Source organism: Colossoma macropomum, unplaced genomic scaffold, assembly GCF_904425465.1.
Source record: "Colossoma macropomum unplaced genomic scaffold, Colossoma_macropomum, whole genome shotgun sequence".
NCBI lineage: Eukaryota > Metazoa > Chordata > Actinopteri > Characiformes > Serrasalmidae > Colossoma > Colossoma macropomum.
In genome coordinates this window covers 11,176,791-11,198,235 of record NW_023494789.1, presented here as the reverse complement: position 1 = coordinate 11,198,235, position 21,445 = coordinate 11,176,791, and the positions used below count along the sequence as shown (strand labels likewise).

Sequence of the window (21,445 nt, the reverse complement as noted above, 5' to 3'; positions counted from 1 at the left end):
GTTCACACATGTTCTACAGAGAACCCACTTCTACACGTTTCAGTCTTGTTTGTGTTGCTGAATTTGCTGATGAATAAAGCATAAAATGTGGCCTGTGCAAAAAATGTATGGCACATTTTAAGTTGTATATTTTTGTCCAATATGTTAAACTCACAAATAGAAATTGTGCAGGATATGTTAACTTATAATCACTTAGAAAATCAACAAAACATGTCACTTGACCAATGTATGACCAATTGCATATGACTATACACCTCATTCTATGGCATCACTTCAAGGAACCCAACCAATTTAATTCTAGTTTATAGGCATCACATAAGCAATGAATAGTTAATGCCTAAAGCATCACATATACTTGATATCGAAATAATAGATACTTTTTTCAGCACTTACTCAAAGTCCTCTGTGTGCTGAGTATTTGAATGATTCTCCCATGCTACAACAAAAAGCAAGACTATTCTGTTATTCTCCATATTTCAACACAAATTAGATTAAATATTCTTTTGTGTCAGCCAAATTACTCACATCCCACTGTGTGCCGCCGTCTCATGCCATAGTTGACCTAATGGAGAAAAGGCACCACGAAAAGATTTGTAATTAAAAAGCATAGTTTACAAAGTGCATAGTGTCTATATTACATGTTTCATGTATAAGTTTTATAGCAAAAAAAAAAAACATTAAGTATGAAAGCATCAAATTATATATTATAACTTGTTCTGCTAATATTCTTGCCCCCTTAGATTCTTTTTTCTTTAACTGATATTGATACAGTAAATACACAGTAAATATACTGTAAATATACAGCAATGTGCAAAAGAGACCACCCTACAGTTATTTAAATTCCAGTCAAAACAAAGTACAAGTTATTCGTTTTTCACCATGAGCAGAAAGTTGGTTGCATATTGTGCTTCTCTATATTAAACTAATCCCAAACACATTCAGTGATCTTGAGGTCTGAACTGGGGTGGTCAGTCCATTGTTCTGAGAACACCAGCAGCTTCTTTGTTTGATGTGTCCGTTTCCTTTTCTCAGTGAGAGCTTCTTGACAGCTACACATCCTTTCAGACCCATGGCGCTTGAGTTTGAGAGTTGTCTTCTCACAGTGGATTTTTTTCAGATCTGAAGCAGCTTCAGTTTCTCCTCTCTCTCAAAGATGAAAGCTTTAAGTGCTGTTTATCTAATGGGGACAATTTTGGTGGTCTAGCAGGTCCTGCACAGATGTTAAGAGTCCCATTTTGTCTGTATCTTAATAATTCCAGTTGTGGAAAATCCTGTTTTTTAATTTCCCTTATGCAAGTGTATTATCTCACATCTAATCTCCTCATAAATATCTCCTAAAAAATAAATAACTTGCACATATTAACTTTTTTTTACTGGCAATTAAATAAATGAAAGGCTTTTGCACAGTACTGTAAGTTTAAAAAAGTGTGAATTACATAGACATATGTAAGATTGTCATACCACTGGATCTTAATGAGAGGGAAGTGAAGGGCTTCTGTATGTCAGCATCACCTGTAAACATAAATTAATTAATTAATTAATTAATTTATAAAGTAAATTAATTTAGAATTAGAATGTTAAACATTTTTAAACAACTGCAAATTTTGGGTATAAGCCAGATGGCTATTTATATAAATTCTTTTGTAAGTTTAATCAGGCAGTGGGTAGCGCTGTCGCCTCACAGCAGGGCCTGGGTTCGATTCCTGGCCGGGCGGCCAGGGTCCTTTCTGTGTGGATTTTCCGTGTCTGCGTGCGTTTCCTCCCACTGTCCAAAGACATGCTGTCAGGCTAATTGAACATGCTAAATTGTGAATAGTGTGAATGTGTCTGTCTGTCTGTCTGTCTGTTTACCCTGCGATGGACCTGTCCAGGGTGTATCCTGCCTTCTGCTCAATGACCAGCATCCCACCGCGACCCAGAAGGATAAGCGGTTTAGATGATGTGTGTGTGTGTGTGTGTGTGGGTGTAATCAGGTAGTGCTGCTCTGACATACTCTCTGTGTGGTGGTTGTTTCTGTCTCCAGCACCAGGGTGGGATACAAGTGGTTAGTTTCAGGAGAGGAGGCAGGCAGTAGCTGACCCTTAGAACGAAGCTCTGCACCATGGCCCCACTGAAAAGATGAACAGCTCATTACACACCACCTTCACTGTGTGTATGACAGTAAGTGTTTACAGTATTTCCCTGCCAAATGTTTCAATAAGGAGTTAGCAGCTGTCAACTGTTTTTGAACTGAGATGTACTGAGAAATGTGAAGAACCTTCTGAAAGCGTAAGAAACGTGAGCGCTCTACCATTAAAGGTTTTTAAGAATGTTAGGGCCCATATCATGAAAAACGTATTCCTTTTTTTGGAAATAAAAGAATATGATGTAGTATGTAAACAGTGTTAAACATTCCAGGCATATTGTTCACTTTCCAGACTATACAGTCCATATATAGAGACTAAGCCATATAAAGAGCCTGCTTTGAATCGATTGTCTATTGTATGATGAAAAACAAAGACATTTACATATTCCAGTTTAGCTCTGCCCATTCATGCTGAAGTTATAAGGAGTGTTTCAATCTTGACTGCTTTTTGAATGAATCACAATACAAGGCAGCCAATAAGCACAGAATTCATTTACATACATCAGTCTTAAAGGTACAGTAACAAACACAGCATGTTTAATTATATGAGATAAAGAGAAGTTGGAAAAAAATAATGTAAAAATTCATAATAACACCAAAACGCTATAAATGGACCTAAGAGCAAAATATAAAATGCAAGAAAAATGTAGGACACAGGCTCTTTAGAAGTGTAAGTGCAGCTGTTTCTGTACTTAGGTTAGAAATTGTTAGCTTTAAGTTAGCTTAGCATATTTTTCAAAATGAGAACTAAAAGTGAGAGCTAAAAGTTTAGTTAGTTTCTATACTTTCATGTTTTATCTTTATGTGGAACTGATTAGAGTTGGATTCTGTAACTCACTCTTTGCATGAACTCCATCAGGCTGGGATACAGGCTGTTCTTTTCAGTAGGGTTGAATAGTAGTAGCTGACCCTCAGGACAAGGCAGCAGGGCAGAAAAATATGGATACCTGATATTATCTCCAAGAAATAAACCTTTTGTTGACATGCAACAAAGCAAAGTATTTGGTTTGCACCAAAATCCTGGTCCTTCTGAAACCCTCACTTTAAAGTTCAGTTGAAATAATGGGACAACTGCGCATACAACTCGGAGAGAAACTATGTGCAATGACCTGAAATAGTAGTTCACACCTACTTATATGGAAAAAAAATTTGCCTCTGGGGTTCTACTGAGCAAAGTTTTTGTTAGTAGTGAATCTGCTGGGTTAGTATTGAAGCACTAAAACCTGAAAGACCAAATTCTAGCACCTGTAATCGTGAAAATAGATGCACCAAAAAAGGTTGTTTTGTTCCTTTGAGGGTTCTTTAAAAACACTTTCATAAATGAAGTTGAAGAGCCTACACAATGTAACGGTTCTACCAATTGAAACCTTGACTCGAACCATATTTCTAAGCCAAGAAGCATTCACGAACCTTTGTTTTTGAGTTACAAAAAGATTCCAGGATTTATGTTTGCTGAAACTCTGAAGAGTTCTGGACTTTTTTTGATCATTTTAATAATAAATTTCATGTTTTGCACAACATGACCTCTATTATTGCTGCTGCTTTCAGTTTGTCCTGCAACTGCTCTTTCTTTTCCTTATCAGTGGTCTGAGAGAAATCTTTCATGGCACACCTGCCTGAATTTTCCACTTGCAAACGATCAAACTGTTCATGCTACCAGAGATTGTTTTCGCTGTGGCTCTGTAGCTTTTTCCATTTGGGTGTTAGTTAATAATGTTGTCCCAGAGATCTTCAGGAGGCTCCTTCACCTTCACCATGATGGCTACTTATTGTGTGAAATCTTCCCAACCAATGGCAAATGTCTTTTTAATGACACCAGGTGCAGTTTGCAGTGGATGTATGCACTAAAAGTGTATTAAACTACCGAATACTTATTTATCCTGCACTGTATAAGGTCAGTCAAATCTAAGTCACACTGAGGTAGCTGGCACCTAGTTGGCAAAGACCTGAAGTGTGCATTCCATATTTGAAAACCAAAGAGTTTAACCAGTTCTGCAAGGAGAAGCGGGCCAAGGTTACTCTACTGGAGAGGCCTGATTACCAGCTAATCTACAGGAAATGTTTGTCTGGGGTCTTTCCCGGGGAAGGTAACCAAATAGGCCAACTGTTCAGTCATTCTTCAATCAGAGATGAGTATTTTTGTGCTTATTACTGTTACTTTTCTGATGTGTTTTGGTCAAGCACACCATAACATTCATTTAAAATGATGTAAAAACCCAGAAAAGCAAGAACATATTGTAATCTACATCTCATTATTAACTAAATAGAGTGATTTCTCCATCCATCCACTATATTGTAGGTGGTCAGCAGCACGGTGCAACAGCCCAGAGCAGGAAACTTTAGAGCATTGTGACTTCAGGTGCTGCTGACATTGGCTCACAATCCTGGTGGTTTCAATATCATACAATGCACTAACTGTTACGCAATATAAGCCATAGGTTCAGCCTGAAGCACAGCTCTGGTGCTGTTTTATTCAAGCTTTTCTCTATTGTTTACTTGAAGCATCTGACTTCTTTAACTTTCATTTACAATTTTTATGCTACTTCATAATGTAGGGCAGCCATTATTAGTGATATTTCAATATAAAGAAAAAGATTAAGATTTTAGCACTGAAACTATGTTTTATTAAATATTGTAGATCTTGTACATACAACACATACTGGAAATCTTTTAACCTGTAGATATTGTAGTGCCAGTGCATGGCTGTTTTCATGTTTACATGCCTATTTTAGGGTATGTAGTTAATTTGTTATACACAGTCTTGCTATGGACTACTCTGAAGAGCAGGGCCAGTTTCAGGACGGATGCTTGTGGCCGTAGAAAGCTTCACAGTGGAAGTTGTAAACAAAGGGAGAGCTAATGCTAAGAGTTGGAGCTTTGAGGTAGTCATAGCACTGAGTATTTGCTTATTTTGTATGCTGTTCCCATGTAATTGCATTAAGTTGCAGACCAAAACCTTGACTCCTCAAAGTTCTTTGGAGAGACCACCCATGCTACAATATTTTAAACACCTGAAGGGGTTGAGTACTGACGAGATGCTGAAAATGAAGAAATACTGATGCACTCCTAGCCTAATATAAGGGCAGTTTTACAAAAGGTATTAGGAGACATACCATATAATATGCACTTAATTTATAGGTTAATTTTCACATTCTGTGTCTCAGTGAGAATATGGGCCTCATTTGCCAAGGCAGGTAATGCTGAATGGTATTAAAAACCTCAGCAAGCAAAATGCTAATAAAAACACATTTCAAAAAAGTTGGGACAGAAGCATGTTTACCACTTTGTGAAATCTCTTTTCCTTTTAACAACACTTTGGCAACTCAAGACATCAGTCGATTCAGTTTTGAACAAGTTTTTTTTTGCCATTTTTCCGGTTTGCAAGTCTTCAGCTGTGGGCTATGTTTTCAAAGGGACACAGGTCTGGACTGCATGCAGGCCAGTCTAGCACCTACAGTCTTTGAATACGTAGCCATATTGTTGTAACACATGCAGAATGTGGCTTGGTTTTGTCATGTTGAAATAAGCATGGGGGTGTCCCTGAAAAAGACGGCATGTAAAAGGCAGCATTGCTCCAAAATGTGTTTAGAGTTAATGGTGCTTTCAGAGATGTGCAAATTACCCACTTATACTCCTCCACACCATGACCGACACTGCCTGTAGCACTTTACGCTGGTAACAATCTGGATGGACCTTTTCTTCTTTGGCTCGGAGAACACATTTTTATAAACTTTGGCTCGTTTTTATAAACAAGTTGACCCTTCAAACCACACAACACGTTTTCATTGTGCACCTGTCCATTTTAGATGAGCTTGAGTTCAGAGAAGTCAGAGGTGTTTCTGGACATTGTACACACGCTTCTGCTGTGCATAGTACAGTCTTAACTTGCATTTTTTCTGAAAGATTTTTCGGTCACAGGCATTGTACAGGCATCAATTTCAGAATAAGGGTATATTAAAAAAAAATAATTAAGTAGCTTCTCCAAGAAGTAGAAACATTTTGCATCTTGCAAGGCTTCTGAGTTACAAGGAACTAGAAAAATAAAACCTTATCATGAAAAAGAAGAGAGAATCAGTATCTCTACTCACTGTGTTCATAACTGTTTTTCTGTCCATCATGAGGTCACTTGCGTTTGGAGCTTCAGTGATGCTCTGCTGTGTGAGGTACTGCTCTTTGTCCATTGCATTCTTCTTCTTCGAGAGCACATTAGAACACTCATATGCGTTTGTCCACAGGCAAATGGTGTATTATCTATGTACAAGCAATTGTGTACTTAGTGCAAAATGATGTAATTAGTACAAAATGATGTAAGCCCCTTTTACCATCGCAATAAGGCGTTCCCCTCTTCCACTCAATTGATCTCTTTCAGGCAGAGAGATGGAACGCACCATACCTGGCAATGGTTGTCCACCTACTTCAACAATTGTGTGGTTTTCAGGGGCAACACGTGGGGGCTTCTGGTACAGAAACGTGGGCTATTACAATGGAAAGTGTAGTTACTGTTAGAAGATGCAGATTTAGTCTTTTTACAGAGGGAAGCACAACCCCTGATGATCGTATGACATAAATAACATGAAGAAGGTAAGTGCACTTCCACTGTGTTTGAATGTTGCTGCTACACCAGTACCAAAATCTAGCTTAATTATTCGTGACTCATTCTGCTATATAGTCACTTGCCTCTGACTTCCAATGTAGCACCTTAATCAAGCCATGTTAATGTTCTTCTTTCTGCTGGCCCCCTAGTGGCCAATCAACTCATCAAATATTTTTAAGAAATACAATTAAATAAAATATTTTCACCATAACTCAGATTAACTAGAACTCTTTTGGCTCTCTAAGTGTAAAATGTTGTGACTCTAGTAGAAAGGGGCCCACTAGCAGAAAGGGGCCCAAACACCAGACATAGATAAATCGTTCTACTAAAATATGTAAGATATTCATACCAGCATTCTGGTGAGTGTTGATATAACTACAGTGTTGTAAATGGAATAAGTTATAATATTTGCTGAGAAGATTTGGGAACATGTGACAATCATGTATAACAGAGTAATCAAAAGCCCAGTAAATTGAGTATTTCAAAGAAATTTATTGTTCTAGCTTATAAACATATTTGCCTGCCACGTTTTTTTTAAATCTGAAAAGACAAATGCATCAGTAATATCATTCACCTAATATTTGGAGACAGTTTGAAGCTATGAAAAAAGTGGATGCTGCCTTTCCAGAAAAGTACATTGTTACTGCAGCAAAGAGGGGAAAAAGCCTTGAGGAGGTTTCTACCAATTTTTATACATGTAGTGTAATTCAAGACACTTTCAGAATAGCGCAAACATTAACTATATACTCATATGATGTTCTTTTTTTTTGCTGATGCCAGCTTATTCTTAACCTTCATTAGCTCATTAAGGGTGGTTTCCATCTGATGAGCCAGCTTACGAATTTGCTTGGCAAATTTAGTTTCTGAACCTTTCTTCAGCTTCTGGGTGTCGTCTTTGGTGAAGTACATGTCCATACCCAGTGCAAAGCCTTGAATGACACCTGAGGACTTGCTGATTGCACTGATCGTTCCAGTATTCACCCAAACCACTGGGTCCACTTCTGCCACCTTCTCCACCTCCCCATCCACCCCTTGCAACTTATGACTCATCAGGTGCTCCATGCCTGTGTTGATAAACTGCACACAGTTCTCAACATCTTCCATCTGGGTCGTGTAGCCATTGAGGATTTTCTCCACCCTCTTTCTGTCCATGTTGGTGTTGACCTTATTGGTGATGGCAGCAGATGCTCCTGTGACCCCTCCAGCAGCCGCTACACCGACTCCAACTGCAGCCACTGCTAATGAAGCGCCCATCGTCAGTGGGGCAAGTAGTACCCCTCCCACTGCGGCCGCAACTCCGGCTGCCCCTGCTGTACCCCCAGTGATGCCTGCTATCTTCGCCCTTTTATAGACTTTGTCCAGATTTTTAGCCACATCTATCAGCTCAGTTATGAGGTCATAAAGAGCATTTCCACGATCAGAAAGGAGATAATCATAAAGGAGAAGTGCTTTTTTCACTCGCTGAGCTTTCTCTGTGTACACTCTGTGGAGAGAGAGAGACAAAACATCATGCAACATGTTAGGACAAAGTGCATGCTCCTGTAGGACTGTAGTGGACAACACATCAAAAGTCCTACAGTTCTCTGTTTGACACTTACTTTCCTGTTGTTTCCTGTGAGTGCAGGTGATCACTAGGAGGTGCTCCCCATGCTGAAAAAGAATGAGTTCCATATTTCAGAATAGTGTTTCTATGACATTATGCTTTAAAAGAAATGTGACAGCAGCTGCTTAGTATTTTGGCCTACTGAGCCAGAGCCTGTGTGTTTTTACCACAGTAAACACAAAGCTTATTGCTTTTAGGAAACGGTAACAAAATACAATGTGATAAAATAAACCATTGTTCAATAAATAACGTATTGTTAATAATAATGGCAACACTGGCATAGCGTTCGAGTTGCATGGTATGCACTTGCATACACTCTAATGTTTTTGGAGGCCCATGAATTGCAGCCTCTGCTTCTTCAAAGCAATTCCAATCCTCCCCTCATTTTCTTAGCCCTCCAGTCATTGCTTAACCCAGGGGTCGGCAACCCAAATGTTAAGAATAGCCATTTTGGCCTTTCAACAAAAATCAAACCACCTCAGGAGCCACATTTTATGTCCATTTTACCATCTTGGCTGTAAATATGTGTCAGTATGTGCTGATGTACTAATACAGGCTAAAAAATATAATAAAAACACAGACCTACTTGCTCTGCTTTAAGCTTTAGCTCAGTTATAGCCACTTTTCTCACATCTCCAGCAGGAAACTTTTCCTCAAGAGTGGAATTGTTTCTTTCTGTGTCTTTCAATGTTTGACTTTTTTTGAGGAGCTTCTCATTCACTATCTTCTGGTTTGAATTTTCTCGTTCCACCTTAAATGTTGCTTGAGGTGCTAGAATGTAACTGCTGCGTCATTTAAGGTGGAACGGAAAATTCGAACAAGAATGTGGTGACCGAGAAGCTGGTGACCGAGAAGCTGTCTTCAGCTTCGTGATTTTTTAGTGTTTTACAGTTACTCGTTGCAGTTTGAAAGTATCAGGACACCAGCTGAGTGTTAATAAATGAAAATAAGTCCAATCGCCCCCTGGCTTAACCAATGCTATCTACTAGCTTTTAGTCTTTTATCAGCATGCTGAAGTTCCAGATAATGTAACATAACCTAACCTTAAAGTGAGACAAAGCAAAGTTACAGGGCAATTAGAAGAGCAGCTAGTTAACTAAATTATCTTTTCAAAATTTAGCTGGTGATAGTGAGCTAAGAAGGGTGCGCCCCCTCAGAAGCCTGTCCTTTAGTCCGTGTTCTTTTAATGTCTGGGGTACATTTGATAAAAAAGCAAAACAATCTAGCTAGCAAAACGCTCTCATTAGCTAACAAAACTGTTTTTTTTCTTGCAAGAAGTAATGTTTATTTTTTACTACATGTATTTATTCTGCGCACATGCAACAAATATCTAGATACTTAATTGGAGTTTCCACCAACATTTGGCCCAGAATTTCTGATGGTTGTCCCGACACGTTCTCTTTGTGAGATCATGTTTGGTCCTGAATGACCACAGCTTTCTTAGCTCAACCCTCTGCCTCATTACCCACGAAAACCTGCTACTTTAACCTGCAGTCGCTAAAGGATTTCCCTGGTGTGATTAACATAAATATGGTATTCAAAATCCATTTTTATTTAAATTGGCCTATGTTCACATTTTGTCTTTTCTGCTTCTACATTTTCAGTTGGGCTACTGGCCTTTTTAGTCTGTTAGCACAAGTGCTACAGATGGCCTAAGCTGAAAGTTGGACAGACATAGCAAGGAATGTAGTTGGTTAACAGTAGGGCATGGTTACCAAGCAATATAAAAGTCAAAGATTACTTCATGAACAAAACACTTGGAGTATTCAAGTAGTTTGACTTGGGTCAGCTAATTAGATTTTAGCACTGGGGTTATGTTTTATGAGATCTGTGTACGTAAAGCACATAGTGAAAACATTTTAACTTATGGGTACTTTAAACACCTGAAGGGGCTGAATACTGAAGAGGTGTAGAAAGTGAAGAAATACTGATGCATTTGAAAATCTAAGAATAGGCATCCATATTTGTTTAGAACTTTTCAACCAGCTGAATGTAAGTCCAGTTCTTACGTTCAACTGCGCGCCACCATTCCATTAGGTCTTCATTGTCCTGACAGAGGAAAGAGAAAAGAGCAAAATGCTTTACTAGATGTTTCTCAGTTGCAATTCAGGCGATTTATTTTTTACCAAAAGTATTAGGACATATATAGTTTAATTTGCACCCCATTTTAGAAGTTAATTTCAAATAGTGTCTTGTTGAAAATATGGGCCTCATTTGTCGAGGCAGATGAGTAAATGGTATTATTACAAACCTCAATTCCAGTTGTGACATTATGTGAAATGGTAATAAAAATATGTTCCAAAAAGTTGGGACAGGAGCGTATCTACCACTGTGTTAAATTCTCCCAGCTGTGCAACAGTACAAGGCCTTGGTTGTCGTATTTTGCACTTCATAATGTATCATGCAGATTCAGAAGGAGATAGATCTGGACTGCAAGCAGACCAGTCTAGCAACCATACTCTCTGTTTACTCTAAAAAAAAAAAAGACAGAAAATGGCTCTGACTGAAAACATTAGCAGCTCAAGCTTTTGTGAAGAAGCTGGGGCATTATGGGAAATGTAGTGCCAAAGGGAATTCATGGGCATGTCCTGTAGTTCTGCTCAGCAGTCCAGGATAAGATGGAAAGCTTAACAGCTTTCCTCTTGACTTTTTACCACCATGATTTTAGTACTTGTTCCCAAGTACTGAGCAGAACACTCTGAGAAACTGAGCTGCAGCTTTGCCAACTTGTGCCACACTGTGCACTGATACTAAAGCCAGGCTGTGATATACATGGGTAAGACAATATGGACTCTCCACAGCCTACTTTACAAAGACAGTTTAAGAAATCAACATATTAACATTCATACCTCAGTTTTCTTTAGTCAAACAGAGTATCCAGTTGTTTATCCAGTGTATACAGCTGGTAGCAAATGCTGACTTTTCACCCCTGTTTGTTAGTCTACGCTTCTCCACCCATAAGTGGTTGTGATTGTTTTTGTGTGTGTTTAAAAACAGGTGAAAATCGCAGACTGTCAGCTTGAGTCATTCATTAGTGAGGCAGCGTTCACTAGGCTTACATCACAAGCTATCAGGTGGCATCGAATGTTGGTATTCATGTATTTTTGAGCACAGTATCAATGCAGCCCTAGTATATTCACACAAAAAAATGAAGTTGAAAAGGTAAAACATCAAATATCTTCTCTTGTCCTGTTTTAGTTTGATTATGGGTAAAAAATTCTGTTTTTTTTTTTCATTTCACATACTGTCACATACTGTACAGCTGTTGTTAGAGAGATTTCTATGGTGTTTTTATACATGACCTTTCAGATTTTCATACCTCTTTGTCTTCTTTGCACTCGTTTAAGTTCCTCCAAGTAGAAACATCTCTCTTGCAATTAAGCATTCGATTAGGCAATGCAGGTGTAGAAGCATAATGCAACCTCAAACCTCCATCCCAAGACCTCTGAGGTACAAGGACCTAGAAAAATAAGACTTCATCATGAAAAAGTTCCGCTGACTTTCTCACAATGTAACAATACAGCCCATTCACTCTGACAAATTAGAGTCCTAAATGGTTGTTGGATGTACAGCTCTAGGAAAAACCCACATTATGTGAGGATTCTCTAAACTTTAGAAAGTTTCTTCACACTTGCACATCTCATTTACAAAAGTGGCTCTTCTAAGAACCGTCCATTAAACAGTTCTTTAAGGGAGCCCTGACTGCTAAGACATATAGGCCCCAATATGGTGTACATGTCCAATACCATTCAAATATAGTGTATAAACCAAACAACTATACTTAATTTAAATTTAAAAATCCTTTTACTTGTAAACTGCCATTTTTGTTGCCTTTGTCATAATTTATTAGTATTGGACATGTACACTGTATTAAGCCGTACAAGTCTCAATTGAAAGTGGTTCTTCTTTGGCATCACTTCAAAGAACCCTCTAAGAATCCTCTAAGAACCTCTTCTGGCACCTCAATTTTTAAGAGAATCAGTATCTCTACTTACTCTCTCTTTATCTACTTTCTCCTCCTCCGTAACCTGGACGTCACTTGGGTTTGGAGCTTCAGTGATGCTCCGAAGTGTCGGGTTCTTCTCTTCTTTGTCCATTCCATTCTTCCTCTTGGAGAGCACATAAGAACACTTATATGTGTTTGCCCATAGGCTTCAGCGTATTTATCTATGTACTAATAGTAATTATGAACTTAGTTCAAAATGGTTTAAGCCCCTTACCATCACATTAAGATATTTCCCTCTTCCACTCCCTTGATCACTTTCAGGCAGAGAGATGGAACGCATCATACCTGGCAATGATTGTCCTACTCTGACAATCGTGTGTTTTTCAGGGGCAACAGGTGGGGGATTCTTGGGCAGAGACGGAGGCTATTACAATGGAAAGTGTAGTTACTGTTAGATTATGCAGATTTAGACTTTTTGCATAGGCAAGCACAACCCCTGATGATTTTATAACACAAATGATGAGAGGTGAGTAAGTGCCCTCACACAGTATTTTAATGCTGCTGCTAAACGTATACCGAAATGTAATGTGGTGTCTGCCACAGGCCACACTGCTGTGAGGAGGCATTTCTTGCTGCCTTTGAAGTCCCTGTTCAATAACTAAAAGAGTATTTGCCCACACACACAATGTATTCTGTGTCTTCTTCTGCACCAACACTACAGTAGCATAATTATTCATGACTCATTCTGCTATACTGCCTCTTACCTCTGATGTAGAATCCACAAGGGATTCATGTAATTTATTCTCTTTCTGTAGAGCCCCTAGTGGTCAATCGACTTGTTGGATATTTTGATTCATGTAATCAAATAAAATATGTTTTCCCTGTAACTCTGTTGTCAGATTATTTTGGACCCTGTTGTCTCTTTGTGTGAAATGTTGTGACTATGTTGAGCTGCTAGTGAGCAGTGTGGGGTGAAAGGGGAGGGGTGAGACCCCTCACAAAGACGGCTGTGCCAGGAACCAAACCGCAGCTTCCTTAATGTCAACATCACATAAACAATAGCATTTAAACATAATAAAAACACTTTTAATATGTTGACTTACTTGCTCACCTATGAAGACGAACATCTAGTGCACTTCCATGTTTGTAAATCATACACAGTTCTATCAAAATATATTTTGTCAATGTTATTGAAGCACCAAAATGCGCAGTTCAACTGTGAGGCCTCCAAAACAAGTGTAAAACTGCATTTTTGTTTCATTTTGTGAGTTTAAACTCCACAGGAGTGTGTTTTGTACATAATTCTAGAGGGAAATGGCAAAAACGGGTTGTGGCCGCTTCTGCAGAAAACTAACACAGCATGATTGGCAAAGAAAATTTTTTGTGCCACACGTTTGTTTTTACAGTTGAGATGTCAGTCTTTACAGGAGAAAATCATCATTACGGGACTTTATTTTGCACATAATTCAGAAATGAAGGAGCTGTTGGCTTTTCCTACCTCTCATGGCAGTATACTTTAGCTTGTAATGCTTGTCAGTTTAGGTTTTAAGTCTGCTGTGTTTTTTTTCCTCGACATCTCAGCTGTCTGATTTGAACTCTGACTGCTAAGACATATAGGCCCCAATATGGTGTACATGTCCAATACCGTTCAAATATAGTGTATAAACCAAACAAAATACTTGATTTAAATTTAAAAATCCTTTTACTATTAGGCTGCCGTTTTTGTTGCCTGAATTAAAAGGCTGCTCTCTCTTGTCCACCGAGTGAGGAACTATGAGCTAAATATCTCATTTAACGTCTTTAACGACCTTTAATGTCTTTCAGCTTTTCCACCTTATCTAGAACATGACATTACTCAAGAGAAAAACATTCCCATTTGGTTTATTTATCATAATTTATTAGTATTGGACATGTACACTGTATTAAGCCGTACAAGTCTCAATTGAAAGTGGTTCTTCTTTGGCATCGCTTCAAAGAACCCTCTAAGAACCCTCTAAGAACCTCTTCTGGCACCTCAATTTTTAAGAGAATCAGTATCTCTACTTACTCTCTCTTTATCTACTTTCTCCTCCTCCATAACCTGGACGTCACTTGGGTTTGGAGCTTCAGTGATGCTCCGAAGTGTCGGGTTCTTCTCTTCTTTGTCCATTCCATTCTTCCTCTTGGAGAGCACATAAGAACACTTATATGTGTTTGCCCATAGGCTTCAGCGTATTTATCTATGTACTAATAGCAATTATGAACTTAGTACAAAATGGTGTAAGCCCCTTACCATCACATTAAGATATTCCCCTCTTCCACTCCCTTGATCACTTTCAGGCAGAGAGATGGAACGCATCATACCTGGCAATGATTGTCCTACTCTGACAATCGTGTGTTTTTCAGGGGCAACAGGTGGGGGATTCTTGGGCAGACGCGGGGGCTATTACAATGGAAAGTGTAGTTACTGTTAGATTATGCAGATTTAGACTTTTTGCATAGGCAAGCACAACCCCTGATGATTTTATAACACAAATGATGAGAGGTGAGTAAGTGCCCTCACACAGTATTTTAATGCTGCTGCTAAACGTATACCGAAATGTAATGTGGTGTCTGCCACAGGCCACACTGCTGTGAGGAGGCATTTCTTGCTGCCTTTGAAGTCCCTGTTCAATAACTAAAAGAGTATTTGCCCACACACACAATGTATTCTGTGTCTTCTTCTGCACCAACACTACAGTAGCATAATTATTCATGACTCATTCTGCTATACTGCCTCTTACCTCTGATGTAGAATCCACAATGGATTCATGTAATTTATTCACTTTCTGTAGAGCCCCTAGTGGTCAATCGACTTGTTGGATATTTTGATTCATGTAATCAAATACAATATGTTTTCCCTGTAACTCTGTTGTCAGATTATCTAGGACCCTGTTGTCTCTTTGTGTGAAATGTTGTGACTATGTTGAGCTGCTAGTGAGCAGTGTGGGGTGAAAGGGGAGGGGTGAGAACCCCCACAAAGACAGCTGTGCCAGGAACAAAACCACAGCTTCCTTAATGTCAACATCACATAAACAATAGCATTTAAACATAATAAAAACACTTTTAATATGTTGACTTACTTGCTCACCTATGAAGACGAACATCTAGTGCACTTCCATGTTTGTAAATCATACACAGTTCTATCAAAATATATTTTGTCAACATTACTGAAGCACCAAAATGCACAGTTCAACTGTGAGGCCTCTAAAACAAGTGTAAAACTGCATTTTTGTTTCATTTTGTGAGTTTAAACTCCACAGGAGTGTGTTTTGTACATAATTCTAAAGGGAAATGGCAAAAACGGGTTGTGGCCACTTCTGCAGAAAACTAACACAGCATGATTGGCAAAGCAAAATTTTTGTGCCACACGTTTGTTTTTACAGTTGAGATGTCAGTCTTTACAGGAGAAAATCATCATCACGGGACTTTATTTTGCACATAATTCAGAAATCAAGGAGCTGTTGGCTTTTCCTTCCTGTCATGGCAGTATACTTTAGCTTGTAATGCTTGTCAGTTTAGGTTTTAAGTTTGCTTTGTTTTTTTTCCTCGACATCTCAGCTGTCTGATTTGAACTCTGACTGCTAAGACATATAGGCCCCAATATGGTGTACATGTCCAATACCATTCAAATATAGTGTATAAACCAAACAAAATACTTGATTTAAATTTAAAAATCCTTTTACTTGTAAACTGCCATTTTTGTTGCCTGAATTAAAAGGTTGCTCTCTCTTGTCCACCAGGCGAGGAACTATGAGCTAAATATCTCATTTAACGTCTTTAATGACATTTAATGTCTTTCAGCTTTTCCACCTTATCTAGAACATGACATTACTCAAGAGAAAAACATTCCCATTTGGTTTATTTATCATAATTTATTAGTATTGGACATGTACACTGTATTAAGCTGTACAAGTCTCAATTGAAAGTAGTTCTTCTTTGGCATCGCTTCAAAGAACCCTCTAAGAACCCTCTAAGAACCTCTTCTGGCACCTCAATTTTTAAGAGAATCAGTATCTCTACTTACTCTCTTTTTATCTACTTTCTCCTCCTCCATAACCTGGACGTCACTTGGGTTTGGAGCTTCAGTGATGCTCTGAAGTGTCGGGTTGTTCTCTTCTTTGTCCATTCCATTCTTCCTCTTGGAGAGCACATAAGAACACTTATATGTGTTTGCCCATAGGCTTCAGCGTATTTATCTATGTACTGATAGCAGTTATGAACTTAGTACAAAATGGTGTAAGCCCCTTACCATCACATTAAGATATTCCCCTCTTCCACTCCCTTGATCACTTTCAGGCAGAGAGATGGAACGCATCATACCTGGCGATGATTGTCCTACCCTGACAATCGTGTGTTTTTTAGAGGCAACAGGTGGGGGATTCTTGGGCAGACGTGGGGGCTATTACAATGGAAAGTGTAGTAACTGTTAGATTATGCAGATTTAGACTTTTTGCATAGGCAAGCACAACCCCTGATGATTTTATAACACAAATGATGAGAGGTGAGTAAGTGCCCTCACACAGTATTTTAATGCTGCTGCTAAACGTATACCGAAATGTAATGTGGTGTCTGCCACGGGCCACACTGCTGTGAGGAGGCATTTCTTGAGGCATTTCTTGCTGCCTTTGAAGTCCCTGTTCAATAACTAAAAGAGTATTTGCCCACACACACAATGTATTCTGTGTCTTCTTCTGCACCAACACTACAGTAGCATAATTATTCATGACTCATTCTGCTATACTGCCTCTTACCTCTGATGTAGAATCCACAATGGATTCATGTAATTTATTCACTTTCTGTAGAGCCCCTAGTGGTCAATCGACTTGTTGGATATTTTGATTCATGTAATCAAATACAATATGTTTTCCCTGTAACTCTGTTGTCAGATTATCTAGGACCCTGTTGTCTCTTTGTGTGAAATGTTGTGACTATGTTGAGCTGCTAGTGAGCAGTGTGGGGTGAAAGGGGAGGGGTGAGAACCCCCACAAAGACAGCTGTGCCAGGAACAAAACCGCAGCTTCCTTAATGTCAACATCACATAAACAATAGCATTTAAACATAATAAAAACACTTTTAATATGTTGACTTACTTGCTCACCTATGAAGACGAACATCTAGTGCACTTCCATGTTCGTAAATCATACACAGTTCTATCAAAATATATTTTGTCAATGTTACTGAAGCACCAAAATGCGCAGTTCAACTGTGAGGCCTCCAAAACAAGTGTAAAACTGCATTTTTGTTTCATTTTGTGAGTTTAAACTCCACAGGAGTGTGTTTTGTACATAATTCTAAAGGGAAATGGCAAAAACGGGTTGTGGCCACTTCTGCAGAAAACTAACACAGCATGATTGGCAAAGCAAAATTTTTGTGCCACACGTTTGTTTTTACAGTTGAGATGTCAGTCTTTACAGGAGAAAATCATCATCACGGGACTTTATTTTGCACATAATTCAGAAATCAAGGAGCTGTTGGCTTTTCCTTCCTGTCATGGCAGTATACTTTAGCTTGTAATGCTTGTCAGTTTAGGTTTTAAGTCTGCTGTGTTTTTTTTCCTCGACATCTCAGCTGTCTGATTTGAACTCTGACTGCTAAGACATATAGGCCCCAATATGGTGTACATGTCCAATACCGTTCAAATATAGTGTATAAACCAAACAAAATACTTGATTTAAATTTAAAAATCCTTTTACTTGTAAACTGCCATTTTTGTTGCCTGAATTAAAAGGTTGCTCTCTCTTGTCCACCAGGCGAGGAACTATGAGCTAAATATCTCATTTAACGTCTTTAACGACATTTAATGTCTTTCAGCTTTTCCACCTTATCTAGAACATGACATTACTCAAGAGAAAAACATTCCCATTTGGTTTATTTGTCATAATTTATTAGTATTGGACATGTACACTGTATTAAGCTGTACAAGTCTCAATTGAAAGTAGTTCTTCTTTGGCATCACTTCAAAGAACCCTCTAAGAACCCTCTAAGAACCCTCTAAGAACCTCTTCTGGCACCTCAATTTTTAAGAGAATCAGTATCTCTACTTACTCTCTCTTTATCTACTTTCTCCTCCTCCATAACCTGGACGTCACTTGGGTTTGGAGCTTCAGCGATGCTCTGAAGTGTCGGGTTCTTCTCTTCTTTGTCCATTCCATTCTTCCTCTTGGAGAGCACATAAGAACACTTATATGTGTTTGCCCATAGGCCGCAGCGTATTTATCTATGTACTGATAGCAGTTATGAACTTAGTTCAACATGGTATAAGGCCCTTACCATCACATTAAGATATTCCCCTCTTCCACTCCCTTGATCACTTTCAGGCAGAGAGATGGAACGCATCATACCTGGCAATGATTGTCCTACTCTGACAATCGTGTGTTTTTTAGGGGCAACAGGTGGGGGATTCTTGGGCAGACGCGGGGGCTATTACAATGGAAAGTGTAGTAACTGTTAGATTATGCAGATTTAGACTTTTTGCATAGGCAAGCACAACCCCTGATGATTTTATAACACAAATAATGAGAGGTGAGTAAGTGCCCTCACACAGTATTGGAGCTTAACGGGTATGACCATGCAAAGTGGCTTTCCGTAGGTGTTACTGTGCACGGCCAACAAACAGACTGTTGCTGTAATTGTTGTTGTAGTTGCTACTAGCGCTGAAGTGCATCTGTTGAGGGCTTTGTGTGTGAGTTTGTCCACCCTACATGTGTGTCCTCCCACGTTACCCCCTCCCCAGTTTCATGCTGGAGAAGCGCTGGGCATTTCTTGCTGCCTTTGAAGTCCCTGTCCCTGTTGGATATTTTGATTCATGTAATCAAATAAAATATGTTTTCCCTGTAACTCTGTTGTCAGATTATCTAGGACCCTGTTGTCTCTTTGTGTGAAATGTTGTGACTGTGTTGAGCTGCTAGCGAGCAATGTGGGGTGAAAGTGGAGGGGTGAGAACCCCCACAAAGACAGCTGTGCCAGGAACAAAACCACAGCTTCCTTAATGTCAACATCACATAAACAATAGCATTTAAACATAATAAAAACACTTTTAATATGTTGACTTACTTGCTCACCTATGAAGACGAACATCTAGTGCACTTCCAAGCTTGTAAATCATACACAGTTCTTTTAAAATATATTCTATCAATGTTACTGAAGCACCAAAATGTGCAGTTCAACTGTGAAAAAATTTTTGTGCCACACGTTTGTTTTTACAGTTGAGATGTCAGTCTTTACAGGAGAAAATCATCATCATGGGACTTTATTTTGCATATAATTCAGAAATCAAGGAGCTGTTGGCTTTTCCTACCTGTCACGGCAGTATACTTTAGCTTGTGATGCTTGCCAGTTTAAGCAAGTGATTATTTTGGGTTAATAAGTCATTATTAGGAGATACTAAGTCACTAATTTGAAAAGATTATACACATGTAAAATAAAAATATTTCAGTTTCAACTTCACCCTTCACCTCTAATCAGAACCAGTCTCGACCTGTCTTCAGAAATGTTGTGTCAAATGTACTCATTTCCTTTCACTTTCTGTCGGCACAGTTTACTGCACAATATTTAGTCTTAAATCACTTCAAAATCTGCCAATAATTTCAAACTACACCAGGCTACAAGTCTATTTGAATATTACAGTATGAGTACTGTAATATGAGTAGACACAAAGAATGAAAACAACAAACAAAATATCGGTCATACAGAAATACAATATATGGCAATATATGATTTAGGATATATGTGTTTCACTTTTATCCAACTTATGTTTGTCACTTATGGACATAGTTTTTTGATATTTTCAAATATACACCGTATAGTTAAAATTGTTATATGTTACAGTTCAAGTCAGTTAAACAATGGTCAAAAAGGCAATAGTTGTTCAGGCAAAAACATGATAACATACATGTTTAATTTAAGATATTTTGCTTACCCTTGACATCTTAATATTGGATGTGGTGGTTCTGAAGACGTGATGAATACGTTGTCTAGTTCCAGTGTCAGAACTGAACTGAGGGAGGTGAGTTTGATGGGGCGCAGCTAAATACAATGGGCATGTGTCAAAACGAAATGTGTGTATTTCTGAACTGCTGGAATGTGGAATCTCTTGATAATTCTCTCGCCAGTTACCAGTCCCATTATGCGTTCATAAATGGGCAGCAGAGATGGAAACTACTTCAGTAATTGTAATAATTTAGTGTTAGTTTCTCTCTATTTATTTATTTCTGTATTTCTTCTTCCAGTCTATGCTAATAAGGCCGGCAACAGTAACATAATTGTGATGAACTGTTGGTCGAGGTTGGCTTGCAAGGAGGACCAGTCTACCAATCAGCAGGCTGATAGAATGGCTGTGATCCAAAAGAATCCAAGAAAATTCCAATATGGTGAACCAAAGACGTCAAATTCTAAGAAATCAACTCAACAGCCATTGGCTTTTTATTCTTGTCCATTTCTGTGACAGAAATGACAGGTAACAGAATTATACAGCACATACATACATACATACATCATCTAAACCGCCTATCCTTCTGGGTCGCATGTAAATTATACAGGAGGCCTGACTGACCATTGGTCTCCCGGCAGAATTGACCTCTGCAGCTGCCCAGTTGAACCCTTCAGCAGCTCAGAAACCACCTGGCTGAGCCATGTCCACACACCCAGTGTCTGGTCTTTAATGATAAATGCTGATAAAGTATTTAGGATACAGTTTCAAAAATGGCCTCCAACACTGTCGCCTTTATTTCACCAACAAACCACAAAAAAAGGTAAATGTTAAATGTATTACTTTAACTATTAAACATGTTATTGTCAATTGTTTAAGGGGTTTAATCATGAAATAATTATTTGTACTAACATTTGTACAAGAAATTCACCGCTCTGGTTATCTGATTCGTCTGCCATCTTTGTCAAGTAAATTTAGTACTCAAACCCATAGATATACGTACCTGGATGCCACATTGGGTCCAGCCAGGCATGTCAACATCGCTGCTGGATTGCATTCAGTAACAGAGTGGCAGTTTAAGAAAGATGCTGTCCAAAATTATACTATTTCAAGAATATTGCTCTCAGAAAGCCGGATAGCATTGTAAAATGCAGGAACGCAGCGATCCACACTCATGTTTGCGTGATGCGTATTGTCATAATTGAGATCTCAATACAAGTGAATTTGTT

At 38.7% G+C, this 21,445-nt stretch overlaps 1 protein-coding gene and 1 long non-coding RNA gene across 2 annotated transcripts; both read right to left on the bottom strand.

Moving 5' to 3' along the window:
* Positions 1 to 52: 52 nt before the first annotated feature.
* On the bottom strand, positions 53 to 3,207 carry LOC118807495. Its single transcript, XR_005007223.1, has 5 exons — positions 2,964 to 3,207; positions 1,994 to 2,110; positions 1,462 to 1,512; positions 526 to 562; positions 53 to 436 (listed from the first exon to the last, which is right to left on the bottom strand). It is a non-coding gene; the product is annotated as an uncharacterized LOC118807495 (long non-coding RNA).
* Positions 3,208 to 7,466: 4,259 nt separating this feature from the next.
* On the bottom strand, positions 7,467 to 20,297 carry LOC118807436. The gene is made up of 10 exons (XM_036569448.1): positions 20,208 to 20,297; positions 18,560 to 18,709; positions 18,335 to 18,448; positions 14,541 to 14,690; positions 14,316 to 14,429; positions 12,318 to 12,431; positions 11,642 to 11,782; positions 10,332 to 10,371; positions 8,318 to 8,369; positions 7,467 to 8,202 (listed from the first exon to the last, which is right to left on the bottom strand). Exons 1-10 carry the CDS (start codon positions 20,214 to 20,216, stop codon positions 7,467 to 7,469), a joined length of 1,620 nt encoding a protein of 539 aa, XP_036425341.1. The 5' UTR covers positions 20,217 to 20,297.
* Between the last annotated feature and the right edge of the window lie 1,148 nt (positions 20,298 to 21,445).